The sequence below is a fragment of the Pseudorasbora parva genome, chromosome 5 (genome assembly GCF_024679245.1).
Source record: "Pseudorasbora parva isolate DD20220531a chromosome 5, ASM2467924v1, whole genome shotgun sequence".
Classification (NCBI taxonomy): domain Eukaryota; kingdom Metazoa; phylum Chordata; class Actinopteri; order Cypriniformes; family Gobionidae; genus Pseudorasbora; species Pseudorasbora parva.
In genome coordinates, this window is record NC_090176.1 from 45,050,493 (window position 1) to 45,063,573 (window position 13,081).

The 13,081-nt window shown below is 36.8% G+C and overlaps 1 protein-coding gene across 5 annotated transcripts in view; it reads right to left on the bottom strand.

Moving 5' to 3' along the window:
- hdac4 (histone deacetylase 4) overlaps nucleotides 1-13,081 on the bottom strand; it is a 264,950-nt gene that overhangs the window by 67,076 nt on the left and 184,793 nt on the right. For all 5 annotated transcript variants that reach the window (XM_067444476.1, XM_067444477.1, XM_067444475.1 and 2 more), the window contains 4 exons: nucleotides 12,261-12,377; nucleotides 11,789-11,999; nucleotides 8,738-8,931; nucleotides 1,704-1,910 (listed from right to left, as the gene is read on the bottom strand). In XM_067444476.1, coding sequence (XP_067300577.1) covers nucleotides 1,704-1,910; nucleotides 8,738-8,931; nucleotides 11,789-11,999; nucleotides 12,261-12,377 — 729 coding nt within the window. The remainder of the gene's footprint in view (nucleotides 1-1,703; nucleotides 1,911-8,737; nucleotides 8,932-11,788; nucleotides 12,000-12,260; nucleotides 12,378-13,081) is intronic.

The window sequence follows — 13,081 nt, forward strand, 5'->3', positions numbered from 1 at the left end:
CCCTGTCAGTTGCTACATTATTAGAATATTAATGGTTAAAATTAAAAAAAATATTTTGTATACAATTCATTTTTTATAACTTTTTGAAGACTCCAATTAGTTTATATATATATATATCATAAACATTGTGACAGATTTATTCAAACACACAAGAACTGGTTAGGTAAAAATACAATGAATATGTAATAAAGTGCATATAATCAGCAAAATGCTCCTCTTTAGAATTCATGTTTCTATCAAACTATCAAGCTATTGACATTGAATAGGTTTTCAGAGGTAAATGTAGAGCTACATTTACAAACAGTTCTATTGACTTCTTTCTGCGGTTAAAACACTGATTGAGCGATTACATTAGACATGATACATTCAGTGGCTACAGCCTTCTGTCATAACCCATTTACCCTCTGGTGCTGTTGGGTCATTTTTTACCCCCCTTTTTTAATCAGCTTTTTTTTAACGAAAAAAATAGAAAGAATGAGAAGAAGAATGAGAAGAAGAAGAAGAAGAAGAAGAAGAATGAGAAGAAGAAGAATGAGAAGAATAAGAATGAGAAGAATAAGAAGAATGAGAAGAAGAAGAAGAAGAAGAAGAAGAAGAAGAAGAAGAATGAGAAGAAGAAGAATGAGAAGAAGAAGAAGAAGAATGAGAAGAAGAAGAAGAATGAGAAGAAGAAGAAGAAGAAGAATGAGAAGAAGAATGAGAAGAAGAAGAAGAATGAGAAGAAGAAGAAGATTGAGAAGAAGAAGAAGAAGAAGAATGAGAAGAAGAAGAAGAAGAAGAATGAGAAGAAGAAGAAGAAGAATGAGAAGAAGAAGAATGAGAAGAAGAAGAAGAAGAAGAAGAAGAAGAAGAAGAAGAAGAAGAAGAAGAAGAAGAAGAAGAAGAAGAAGAAGAAGAAGAAGAAGAAGAAGAAGAAGAAGAAGAAGCTCAAATTTGGAACGCAGCTTGTTTAGATTAATGTCTTAGATTTGCTCATATTTTTAGAGTAAACATGTTTTTGGAAATATATCTCATATTTTAAAAAATGTATAACAATAAATGTGAAAAATAAAAATATAAAAAATTAACTTCAGTAATAATCTTACAATGTTGTCTTTACTAAAAGACCAAACTCCAAAAGCTTTCAAAATTTATGACAGTATAAACTGGACATTTCATTTTCAGGTCCATGCTCAAAACGTGAGCATTTCGAACGATTTTTGGTCATTTTGACTGACACGCGAACAGCACCAGAGGGATAAAAAGCAGCAAAATGGTATTTATTGTTTGAATTTTATAATTAAAATGTACATAATGGGAACACTAAGACTTTGTTTCACATCAAAAGCAAAAAACACAAAACTTACTGTGATTTATTGAATGGGAGGCATGTACAGATAAATGTTTAATGAAGTTTTTTTTTACCAATCGATATTAGTTGATCCTAATGGGAATCGACTAAAATCCAGACATCAATATTTTCAACAAAGCCCTACATTTCATTATATTTAGTAAACGGAATAGGTTCAGTGGGGTAAATGACATTGTCTCACTTACAGAGCCAATGGTTACAAGTAATCATACAAGTTACAAGATTTAAAGCATGCTAAAACCCAGCAAACAGGCTTTCCTAATAATGGAAATCAATATTTAAATAGCATCTCTCGCCTGTGTGTCCTACATTGTCCCGGAAAATCCCATCTGCTGTCCCGCCTAATCCTCACCTGTCTGAAGAGCAGCTCTTCCTCAGCTTGTCTCTCTCTCTGCTGGAACTCTTCATCCTGTTCATCCGGAGGTTCCTGTTTGATAATGACCCCGTGGGGAAGACCCTCCATGGAGTCCCCCAGCCCCTGGTGCTCCCTCAGCTCCTCTTCCGTCTCCTCCGGGTGGCTCTCGTGCTGTCGGCCCGGCTCGTTCGGCTTAGCCATCATCTGAGGAAGGTGGAGGAACACATCATTAATTAATCTGACCAATCAGACTTCTACAGATGAATCCTTTTATTAGAGAGTACATTAAGCTGTGTATTTAAACAATGTCAGGGAATAACTAGCTAAAGTTAGCAATGCTGGTAAATTATACACTACTGTTGAAAAGTTTGGGGTCAGTACAATATTTTTCCTCCTTTTACTTGTATTCAGCAAGGATGCATTAAATTACAATAGTAAAGAAATGTAAAATGTCAAATAAGAATTATATTTGAAATAAATTATGTTTTTAACAGTTCTATTCATAAAAGAATCCTGAATTTTTTCCACAAGAATGTTAAGCTGCACAACTGTTTTCAACATTGATGATAATAACTCAAAATTAAAATTTCTTGAGCATCAAATCATCATATTAGAATGATTTCTGGAGGATCACGTGACACTGAAGACTGGAGTAATGATGCTGAAAATTCATCTACGCATCATAGAAATAAATGTAATTAAATGGAAAATTAGTAATGGAAAAAAATATGATTAATCATTACATGCATGTATATATTTAAGAAAAATGTGTTCTATGTTTATAAAAAATATATATTTATACAAGATAAATTATATATACAGTATATACATGCAAATATTTCTTAAATATATACATGCATGCATGTGTGTATATTTATATATACATAATAATTATACACAGTACACATATTACGTAAAGAACAAACTGTTATTTTGAATGGGATTAATCAAGATTATTGTTTTTCCAGCACTAATTATTTTATTATTATTTTAAATTGTAATAATATCTCACAACATCACTGTTTTGACTGTATTTTTGGTCAAATAAATAAAGCCTTGGTGAGCACAAGTGACTCTTTTAAAACATTTAAAAAATATTACAGAGCCCAAACTTATAAAATTGTAGTGTAACAAAATTCTATGAAATATGAATTACAGAATAGAATTCATAACACAATGCCTTCAGAACACATCTGCAACACACACACACACACACAAACACACACACACACAAACACACACACACACACACACACACACACACACACACACACACACACACACACACACACACACACACACACACACACACACACAGTTAGTAGTTAAAGCTACAGTTGCATTAAATTACATTCTTGGAACAAAAGAAACTGTCCTCTTGGCTCAAGTTCATGCTGTGACAGCTGTGTCTAACCCTGTCACCGTGGCAATGACAGCTCTAGCTCCACCCTCACCCCTGCACACACACACACACGCACGCACGCACACGAGTCGGTTAAAAACACAGGCCCCTGGCACTGTGCCGAGGGAACATAATTGACGTCAGAGCACTCTGCAATTGCCTCATCCGTCTGCTTCATTCCAAACAAGCTTTTTTTTTATACACTCCTCTTTGCTTTCCTCCCCCTTTCTCACCACAACTACATCTCTCCCTACAGCTTAGTGAACATGTTCATGTCATTTCTTTGTAAAAGGAATCAGCCAAAGCCCAAATGACAGGAATGATCCAAAACTTGGGCACACACATCATACATTTCCTCACAAGCACGACATAATTTGAAACCATCAGTTGCCACAGATACATTCATGCTAGATACCATTTGAAAGCCTTCAAAATTCCCAAAACCATCTCCCTGGTCTTTAAGTCATAAAAGTTCTATAATTTAGCCAAGAACATTTATGGTTGTTCACAAAGCTGGACTTTCAGTCAGTTAGCTTCTCAGCACACACACTTTGGCAACTATGGCTTGGATCATGAATATTAAGTTTGATCATTATTTGTCGTTCCACTGGTAAACAATGGCAAGCAAAGACTGTCAAGCTGAAAAAAGGACAAAAAGCACCATAAAGGTAGTCTTCTTGAGTACTATATTTTGAGTTTTCTGGAACCAAATGCTAACTTGAATGAGGAAAACAGAAATTAAACCATTAATCACTGTATATCTGCACGATTAATCCTTAAAAGATTGTAATCTTGATTCAAACATCCACGCAATCTCATTCTTTACAACAATTTGCCTGTATAATAATAACTGACACGTTTGAACACAATGGATGTTCAAATCTGTTCAGGCTGTCTCTGAGCCAGACAGAGCAAATGTCATCTATGAAGCACCTTCACAAACAATCTTTTCAAACAAACAGTATCATTATTTCTGTGCTACAATAATTCAGATTATCACAGAAGGACTGGGATAAAGGTTTATAGTGCAGATATAAACACTAATGTCCAATGATCAAAATAGAGCAAATCACCTTTTGAAAGTAAACAGAATCTTCAAATATAAATCTTATATCAATTATATAGTTACGCCACTAAGTGGCAACAAGTGACTGTAAAAAATGTATTTGTCACTGAATCATTCGTTCAAGAGATTCGATCAAAAATACTGATTCATCCAGTAATAAAACAAGTGAAGTCTTTATGAGTGAGTCACTGAATCATTCAAACCAATTTAGTTAGTTTGTTTAGTTGTCTGTTCAGAATTGTTGAAGAATCGTGATCTCTATTTGAAACACATTTGTGATTCTCAATTTATCTAGAATTGTGCATCATTTTCTACAGTGAAATACAATTTTTTTTATTTTTTTTATTTCTTACACTTTTATATGGCTGCAGAACTGGAAATGTATGAACCATAAAAGTGTACATACCACACAGCTTCTGCCAATCTCATGTCAATCTTGAGTGCCTATAGAGTAGTAGTGCATCCTCCATATCCCCAAAGAATCTTTAGTTTTATAAGATTTATAAAAGAGAGATGCTTTACCGATTCTTTACGAAAACAGCAGGGCTCGTGGAGGCGTGCAGTGAGTGGAGCTAAAGAGTCACAAGTCTCACACACACACACACACACACACACACACACACACACACACACACACACACACACACACACACACACACACACACACAGACAGACAGACAGACAGACAGACAGACAGACAGACAGACAGACAGACACACACACACACACACACACACACACACACACACACACACACACACACACACACACACACACAGTTTCCATGTTTTATGGGAACTTTCCATAGGCGCAATGGTTTTTATACCGTACAAACCGTATTTTCTATCCCCTTACACTGCCCCTAACCCTAAACCTACCCATCACAGGAAACATTCTGCATTTTTATTTCCTCAACAAAAAAAAAACCTGTGTGATTTATAAGATATTTTCTTCATGGGGACCAAAAAATGTCCCCACAAGGACAAAGATTTCGGATATTGCCATCTTTGTGGGGATTTATCTCTGTCCCCATAACGTAGGGATTACCAGCCCCCGAAGCTCGTTGATGGACGTGCTCTTGCTCTCCCTCCGGGAGAAGTGCCCATACAAAGACTTCCGCCCTTAATGATGTCATACAGGGCCATACTCAAAACCATTCCGAAACATATTCAAATTCTGAAGGAGAGTATCTGGCACAGAAATACTCTGTCATACGTCCAACTTGTTTTTTTTTAAATTTTTTTTTTTTTTACTCTGACCATGGACCTACTTACATGGACCACTGGACCTACTTGCAGAAAACCACATGGACAGATTCACAACATATGCCTTTTCACATCTCCACTGCAAACTTCTAAAACAGGAATGGAGTCAGATCTAAACAGTATAAATGCTTGGGAAGCATTAAATTCCTCTGACATCTGCTGAGCAAAGAGGCAGTATTCCCAGAAGCCCAGAGTGTAGCGCTGAGGTGATCCACACCCAGTGATCTCATTCGGACATTTGTGTGCAGGCATGGATTAACCCCATAAGTAATCTATAACGCACATTTGCAGTGGTGGAAGAGCACAGGCATTAGAAACAAACCAAAAGCCCTGTAGGATAAAGAGCCAACACTAGTAATCTCTACAGACTTCACCACAAACTCCGTGAGGAAACATGAGGAGGAATAAAATGGGGCGGATATAGAGCACAGCAAGTGTTTTTCCCCATTCATTCTTTTCAAATAGGGATTTAAAATCCTTCAATAAAAATCATTAAGCAAACCAACAAGCTCTGCCATAAATTACAAAGTTCATTCATTACATTTCAAATTTGTTCCAAATCCAAAAAAATTATATATATACACAGGGAGTGCAGAATTATTAGGCAAATGAGTATTTTGACCACATCATCCTCGTTATGCATGTTGTCTTACTCCAAGCTGTATAGGCTGGAAAGCCTACTACCAATTAAGCATATTAGGTGATGTGCATCTCTGTAATGAGAAGGGGTGTGGTCTAATGACATCAACACCCTATATCAGGTGTGCATAATTATTAGGCAACTTCCTTTCCTTTGGCAAAATGGGTCAAAAGAAGGACTTGACAGGCTCAGAAAAGTCAAAAATAGTGAGATATATTGCAGAGGGATGCAGCAGTCTTAAAATAGCCAAGCTTCTGAAGCGTGATCATCGAACAATCAAGCGTTTCATTCAAAATAGTCAACAGGGTCGCAAGAAGCGTGTGGAAAAACCAAGGCGCAAAATAACTGCCCGTGAACTGAGAAAACTCAAGCGTGCAGCTGCCAAGATGCCACTTGCCACCAGTTTGGCCATATTTCAGAGCTGCAACATCACTGGAGTGCCCAAAAGCACAAGGTGTGCAATACTCAGAGACATGGCCAAGGTAAGAGAGGCAGAAAGTCGACCACCACTGAACAAGACACACAAGCTGAAACGTCAAGACTGGGCCAAGAAATATCTCAAGACTGATTTTTCTAAGGTTTTATGGACTGATGAAATGAGAGTGAGTCTTGATGGGCCAGATGGATGGGCCCGTGGCTGGATTGGTAAAGGGCAGAGAGCTCCAGTCCGACTCAGACGCCAGCAAGGTGGAGGTGGAGTACTGGTTTGGGCTGGTATCATCAAAGATGAGCTTGTGGGGCCTTTTCGGGTTGAGGATGGAGTCAAGCTCAACTCTTAGTCCTACTGCCAGTTTCTGGAAGACACCTTCTTCAAGCAGTGGTACAGGAAGAAGTCTGCATCCTTCAAGAAAAACATGATTTTCATGCAGGACAATGCTCCATCACACGCGTCCAAGTACTCCACAGCGTGGCTGGCAAGAAAGGTTATAAAAGAAGAAAATCTAATGATATGGCCTCCTTGTTCACCTGATCTGAACCCCATTGAGAACCTGTGGTCCATCATTAAATGTGCGATTTACAAGGAGGAAAAACAGTACACCTCTCTGAACAGTGTCTGGGAGGCTGTGGTTGCTGCTGCACGCAATGTTGATGGTGAACAGATCAAAACACTGACAGAATCCATGGATGGCAGGCTTTTGAGTGTCCTTGCAAAGAAAGGTGGCTATATTGGTCACTGATTTGTTTTTGTTTGGTTTTTGAATGTCAGAAATGTATATTTGTGAATGTTGAGATGTTATATTGGTTTCACTGGTAAAAATAAATAATTGAAAAGGGTATAAATTAGTTTTTTGTTAAGCTGCCTAATAATTATGCACAGTAATAGTCACCTGCACACACAGATATCCCCCTAAAATAGCTAAAACTAAAAACTAAAACTTCCAAAAATATTCAGCTTTGATATTAATAAGTTTTGTGTTCATTGAGAACATGGTTGTTGTTCAATAATAAAATTAATCCTCAAAAATACAACTTGCCTAATAATTCTGCACTCCCTATATATATATATATATATATATATATATATATATATATATATATATATATATATATATATATATATATATATATATATATATATATATATATATGCAGACATTTAGTTTATGTATGAATGAACTGCTCATCCCATTAAGTATTTAATATTAATAATTTAAAATATTGATTTATAGTTATTGATTTTAAGTACAAAAATAATACATATTTTAAATGTTTTTGCAAAATTAATTATATAAGTAACTTAAGTACGTTATGTAGGTAGAACATTTTCATAATTTTCCAGCAAAAAATAAATAAATAATTCAGATTATGAATTTATTATGATAGATTCAGAAAATGGAGGAACAATTGTTTCGTAAACTACACTTCAGTTTAAAAGTTTGGGTCAGATTTACCAATGCTTTTATTCAGCAAGGATGCATTCAATTGATAAAAAGTGAGTTACATAATGTTACAAAAGAATCTATTTCTAATAACTGCTGTTCTTTCACAATTTCAATTTAACAAAGAATCCTGAAAATAATATATAACAGATTCCACAAAAAATATCCAGTTGCATAATAATTGACTCAATAAATGACATTATTATTATTATTTTTATTATTATTATTAATAGATGTTTTTGAGCAGCATATTTAAATGATTTCTGAAGGATCATAGGACACTGAAGACTGGAGTAATAATGCTGAAACATCTGCTTTGACATCATATGAATAATATATTAATTATATATAAATAAATATATATATATATATCTTACGGCCCCAAAACTTTTGGTAGTGGTCGTGCATATATTTTGTGAATAATAATAATAATAATTATTATTATTATAACTATTTATTTTATTTACTTCTTTTTTGGGGTGTAAAACGTAAAGAAAAAAAATCTTTATTTCTTTATTTAAACTTTATTTCTTTTTCTAAACTCCATAAATATAAATCTTATTTAAATTTAAATCATTCTACAGAATTCCACATTTCCCCCAAAATTCAGCACAGAAAATGGCCAGTCCATGCATAGATTCAGTCTGGGTCCGCTGCAGTCCCACATACACACAAACACACCGGCAGTCTAATGCTTCCGGTCTGACCATATAAGGAATGCACATCCTGTGGGTTGCCATGGTGATTAAGGGAGCTAAAGACAGACAGTGTGCTGTACCTTGCTGATGTGAAGCTGCTGCTGCTGGAACTGTTGCTTGTGTTTTTCCAGGAACTGCTGGTGTTGTTGTTGAACCACCAGCTGCTGCAGCGCCTGGGCGTTTTGGGGCAGGGGGGCCGACTGCGTGCGTCCGAGGGGCCGATGCTGCCGGAGCTTATGGATGGGATGGGACTGCAGGGGTACGCCACCCAGGCCTGGGGACACAACACATGGGCTTTGGGTTACACAGCAGATTCTACTTAGCACTTAGCCCTGAACTAATTAACACCTTTGTCTGCTTTTGTTCTCAGGGGGTGAGGATTCCTGAAGATTTAAGCACTTGTGAAGCATCTAGTGCACCTTGAGCTGACTTTTTAAAGTGTAATGATTTAAAACATAAATAATAAAATACAGTAATTTTATATCATAAATAAAATGTATATAATTTCTATATCGTAAAATATAAAAAAACGTGTGTGTGTGTGTGTATGTATAGTGAAATTGTGTGTGTGTGTGTGTAAAAATAATGTGATTGCGTGCCTTTTTTTTGTTCGGGTATGAATTATTGGACCCGTGAAGACCTCTACTCTGTGTATCTTTAAATTCTTTTTTTTACAACACAGGCAAAGATTGTTTATTCCAGCGTGCGTGCAGACAGGGTTGCCAAGTTTTCACAACAAAACCCGTCAACTACTAGCCCTAAACAATAGCTTCTTGGGGGAGTTCTCCAGAAGAAAATGGCGTTTGGGGGGTAAATTGTGTGTAATTTTGGCAAGGCTGCCTGCTAAAATTCGCATTCCTGGGTCTATATATCACATAATTGTGGTCGCTTCAACCCACGGACATGGAACACAACCCGCGGGAAAACCGCAGATTTGGCAACACAGTGCAGTTGAGTTCTGTTGACATTTGACAACTAATGTAATGAGTCGCTTCGTTGCTCTGATTGGTTGTAGGTCTATCCAATTGAGGTCTTTCCTGGTTCGGTTGAAACACGTCCCATAATCACAGCCCAATGGAGCAGAATCAGACTCATATTCTGACTAGAATTGAGTATGACCACGTCAGGCTAGTCTTGTAAATGTTAGGTGCGATTAATCGCAATTATTTAATTTTTTTAAACGTTTTAAATTTTTTATATTTATTTTTGTTGAGATTGACAGCTCTTAGATCACCGGGAAAAAAACTCAGTCAGAAAACGCTTTTTATGATTATTTTTTTTTGGAAATAAAGCACCACTCTGCTTCAGACACACTCTTCGTCCCTCACAGGGTCTTGAAACGTCCTGCTTGTACACATTCTGAGCGCTGCATTCGCTTGTCTAACTGACAACAGTGGGCGGAGAAAAGGTTAGCTCTTTAACGTGATGGTCTATGATGGCACAAATCATTAGTCAGAATTGACTGCGCCAGTGAGGCGTCTCCCTCTCTCATCCTAAGGATAAGTATTGACCTCTTCTTATTGCCAGCCTCCTCTCCAATTCTCTCGTGAAGCTGTTCCTGGCACATCAGGAGGCTAATTAACACCGCCTATGACTAATTTGATTAAAATGAGCCTTCTTTAGTGCGTATCGGAGGAAATTGAATCCAATTTATAAAGGACGCCGCATAACCTATGCTGGACTAATTACAACCAATAAATGCATGACATCCGCAGGGAGAACGGAGCGTGACGCATTATGATCCTGTGAGGCCCCGGGGCACCTGCCTGTTTGGAGGCCCCCCTTTGCTGCAATTTTGAGATATAATGTGCAAATAATGGAAAACTATGTCACAAATGTGAGAAATATTTGTGTATTACGAGAATCAACAAACCATGCAAATAATACATTTAAGCAATACAACATGTGCCAATATTAATTATTAAATAAAACATTTTTCATAAAATGGGAGCAGTTGTGCCACTTTGCCTTCATTGGACCTGCTGACAAATTTCAAGCAGGATCAAACTTCAACATTCCTTTCTAAGAAAAATGTGAAAGTTTCTTTACTGAAACAGCAGTCATCTAGCCTAGAAATCTAGCAAATTTAATCTGCCCGCAAGTGTCGTCTAGCAACTCTCAATACCCTTCTGAACTGTATTCGCCTAACTCTTGCCGGGCCAATCACATCGTGTATAGAGTCGGTGGGCGGGGCCATAATGACGACGGCGGAGTTGCGTTTGCGTGCTTCTAGTAAACACAGAAACTGGCGAACGGCGGCCTTTCGAATCAGCTCTGACCGCGACTCTGGAAGACTTGGAGTTAAGCTTTTCTCTGAGAAAAGAACAAAGAACGGCACTGAAGTCATTCTTAAAAAATTAAAACTACAAACAAACAAATAAATCTAAATTAAAACGTTCTAAATATAAACATTTAGATGGCTGGCTTATGGATATTTTTAAGAAAACGTAAATAATAGCTAGTAAAATAAAATACACACTTGAAACATAGCAAATTTTTATATCTTGTTTTTAAAATAAATAAATCATTCGGAATTACACATTGTATGCCTAGTTTACAGATATCTAAGAAAAGGCGAATAATGACAAATGAAATAAAACTTTAAAACATAATAGCACAATACTATATTCTATATGTAATACAAATAAATAAACACACTGCAATTAAAATGTTTAAAATATAAAATTTTACTTTACAGATACCTTGAAATGTGAAAAGGGCTAGCAGTGCATTTTTATATTGTATTTTTAATATAATTTAATAAAAGAAAATGTGAATAATGACAAGTAAAATAAAACATTAAACATTAGTGCATTCTTATATTGTATTTTTGACAGACAGACAGACAGACAGACAGACAGACAGACAGATAGATAGATAGATAGATAGATAGATAGATAGATAGATAGATAGATAGATAGATAGATAGATAGATAGATAGATAGATAGATAGATGGCCCTATATGCTATGGTGATATGTTTTAGACATTCTCTTCTCATTTCAGTTGACAGCTGATGTTCTGAAAAATAATGCATACCATTTTTTTTTCTTTTACCAGAGACAACAGTCGCCACTGCAGGTAAAAGGTGTCTTGGTAACATCAATATTGGTGATTATGACTGAGACTGACCTGCGACTAGGGAGTTCTGTGCCGCTGACTGCTCCAGAAGCACCATATGCTGGAGGAGAGTGTTGTGTGCCGAGCCGCCCTCCCGCTCTAAGGTGGAAGCAGCCAGGTAAGAAGGCAGGTGGGGTCCTGGCATGAACGGAGTGGTTATGGGTATTCCTGGCTGTAAGCCTGACACAGCCATTCTGTCACCATCCTGCTGGCCAGATGCCATCTAGAGAGAGAAAGAGCGCATAAGCCAAAAAGAATCCAGGGCAAAGAAGAGAGGACATTCCCTTGTAAATAATTCTTGTGTGAGGATATTGCTTGCGTCAATAAGCTGAGGTCAGCCATTGTCTCTCAAAAGGCTCTTTTTGAAATGCCACTGGTGCTGAAAAGCCACATGTGGCAACCTGACGGTCCAGACAGGGGAGCCTCTATGAGCGCACGCAAGCGGGGCCATCCCGCTGAGGGAGAAAAAGAAAAATGGACTCACGCTGGAAGGGCCGGTGGCTGGCAGGCCCAGGGTGATGTTGGGAAGGGAGGGCGATGTGTACAGAGACAGCTGGCTAACAGGACCCTCTCTGCCGGCGAGTCTGTGTGCCAAAGATTGCTGGAACGACACACACACACACGCACGCACACACACACACACAAACATATGCACAGATAAATAAACCTCACCGATAAAAACAAACAGTTCTGTCTGGTCGCTCTCCGGACCCCTGCGGGACGCGTCTACAGAAGGAGACTGTCAGCGTTTGAAAAACATGCATGGAAACAGCCAGGAAAGTTGCCATACACTTCCTAAAGCAACATGACAAGTGTGACCACCAATAAAACTGAGCTAAATCTCAAAATGTTAAAAAGTTAAAGATATTTAGAGGTCTATGTAAGAATACACCAATAAGCCATAAGGGAGATGTCATGTGTTGCAGAAATGCAATACTTAAGTTATTAAAAGGCTTTGGCCACAAATGAAGGAATCTGCCTACTAAAAAAATAAATAATTAATTAATAAAATTTAAAAGGCCTTCTATAAAACAGTGACAAAAGCACAGCGCAAACATTTTTATAATAATGCTATGATAATTTATAGTTTTTTTTATTATTAATCTATTTATAAAAACATTAAAATCAGAATCCTTCATTTTATTTATTACAATTTAATAAATTATAATTATCAAATATTATAACTTCACAATGTTTGCACTGATGCCAGGTACTTATCATTATGAATGAATGAATGAATGAATGAATGAATGAATGAATGAATGAATGAGTCATTTATATAACTCTTTCAAATGTACTACTGTA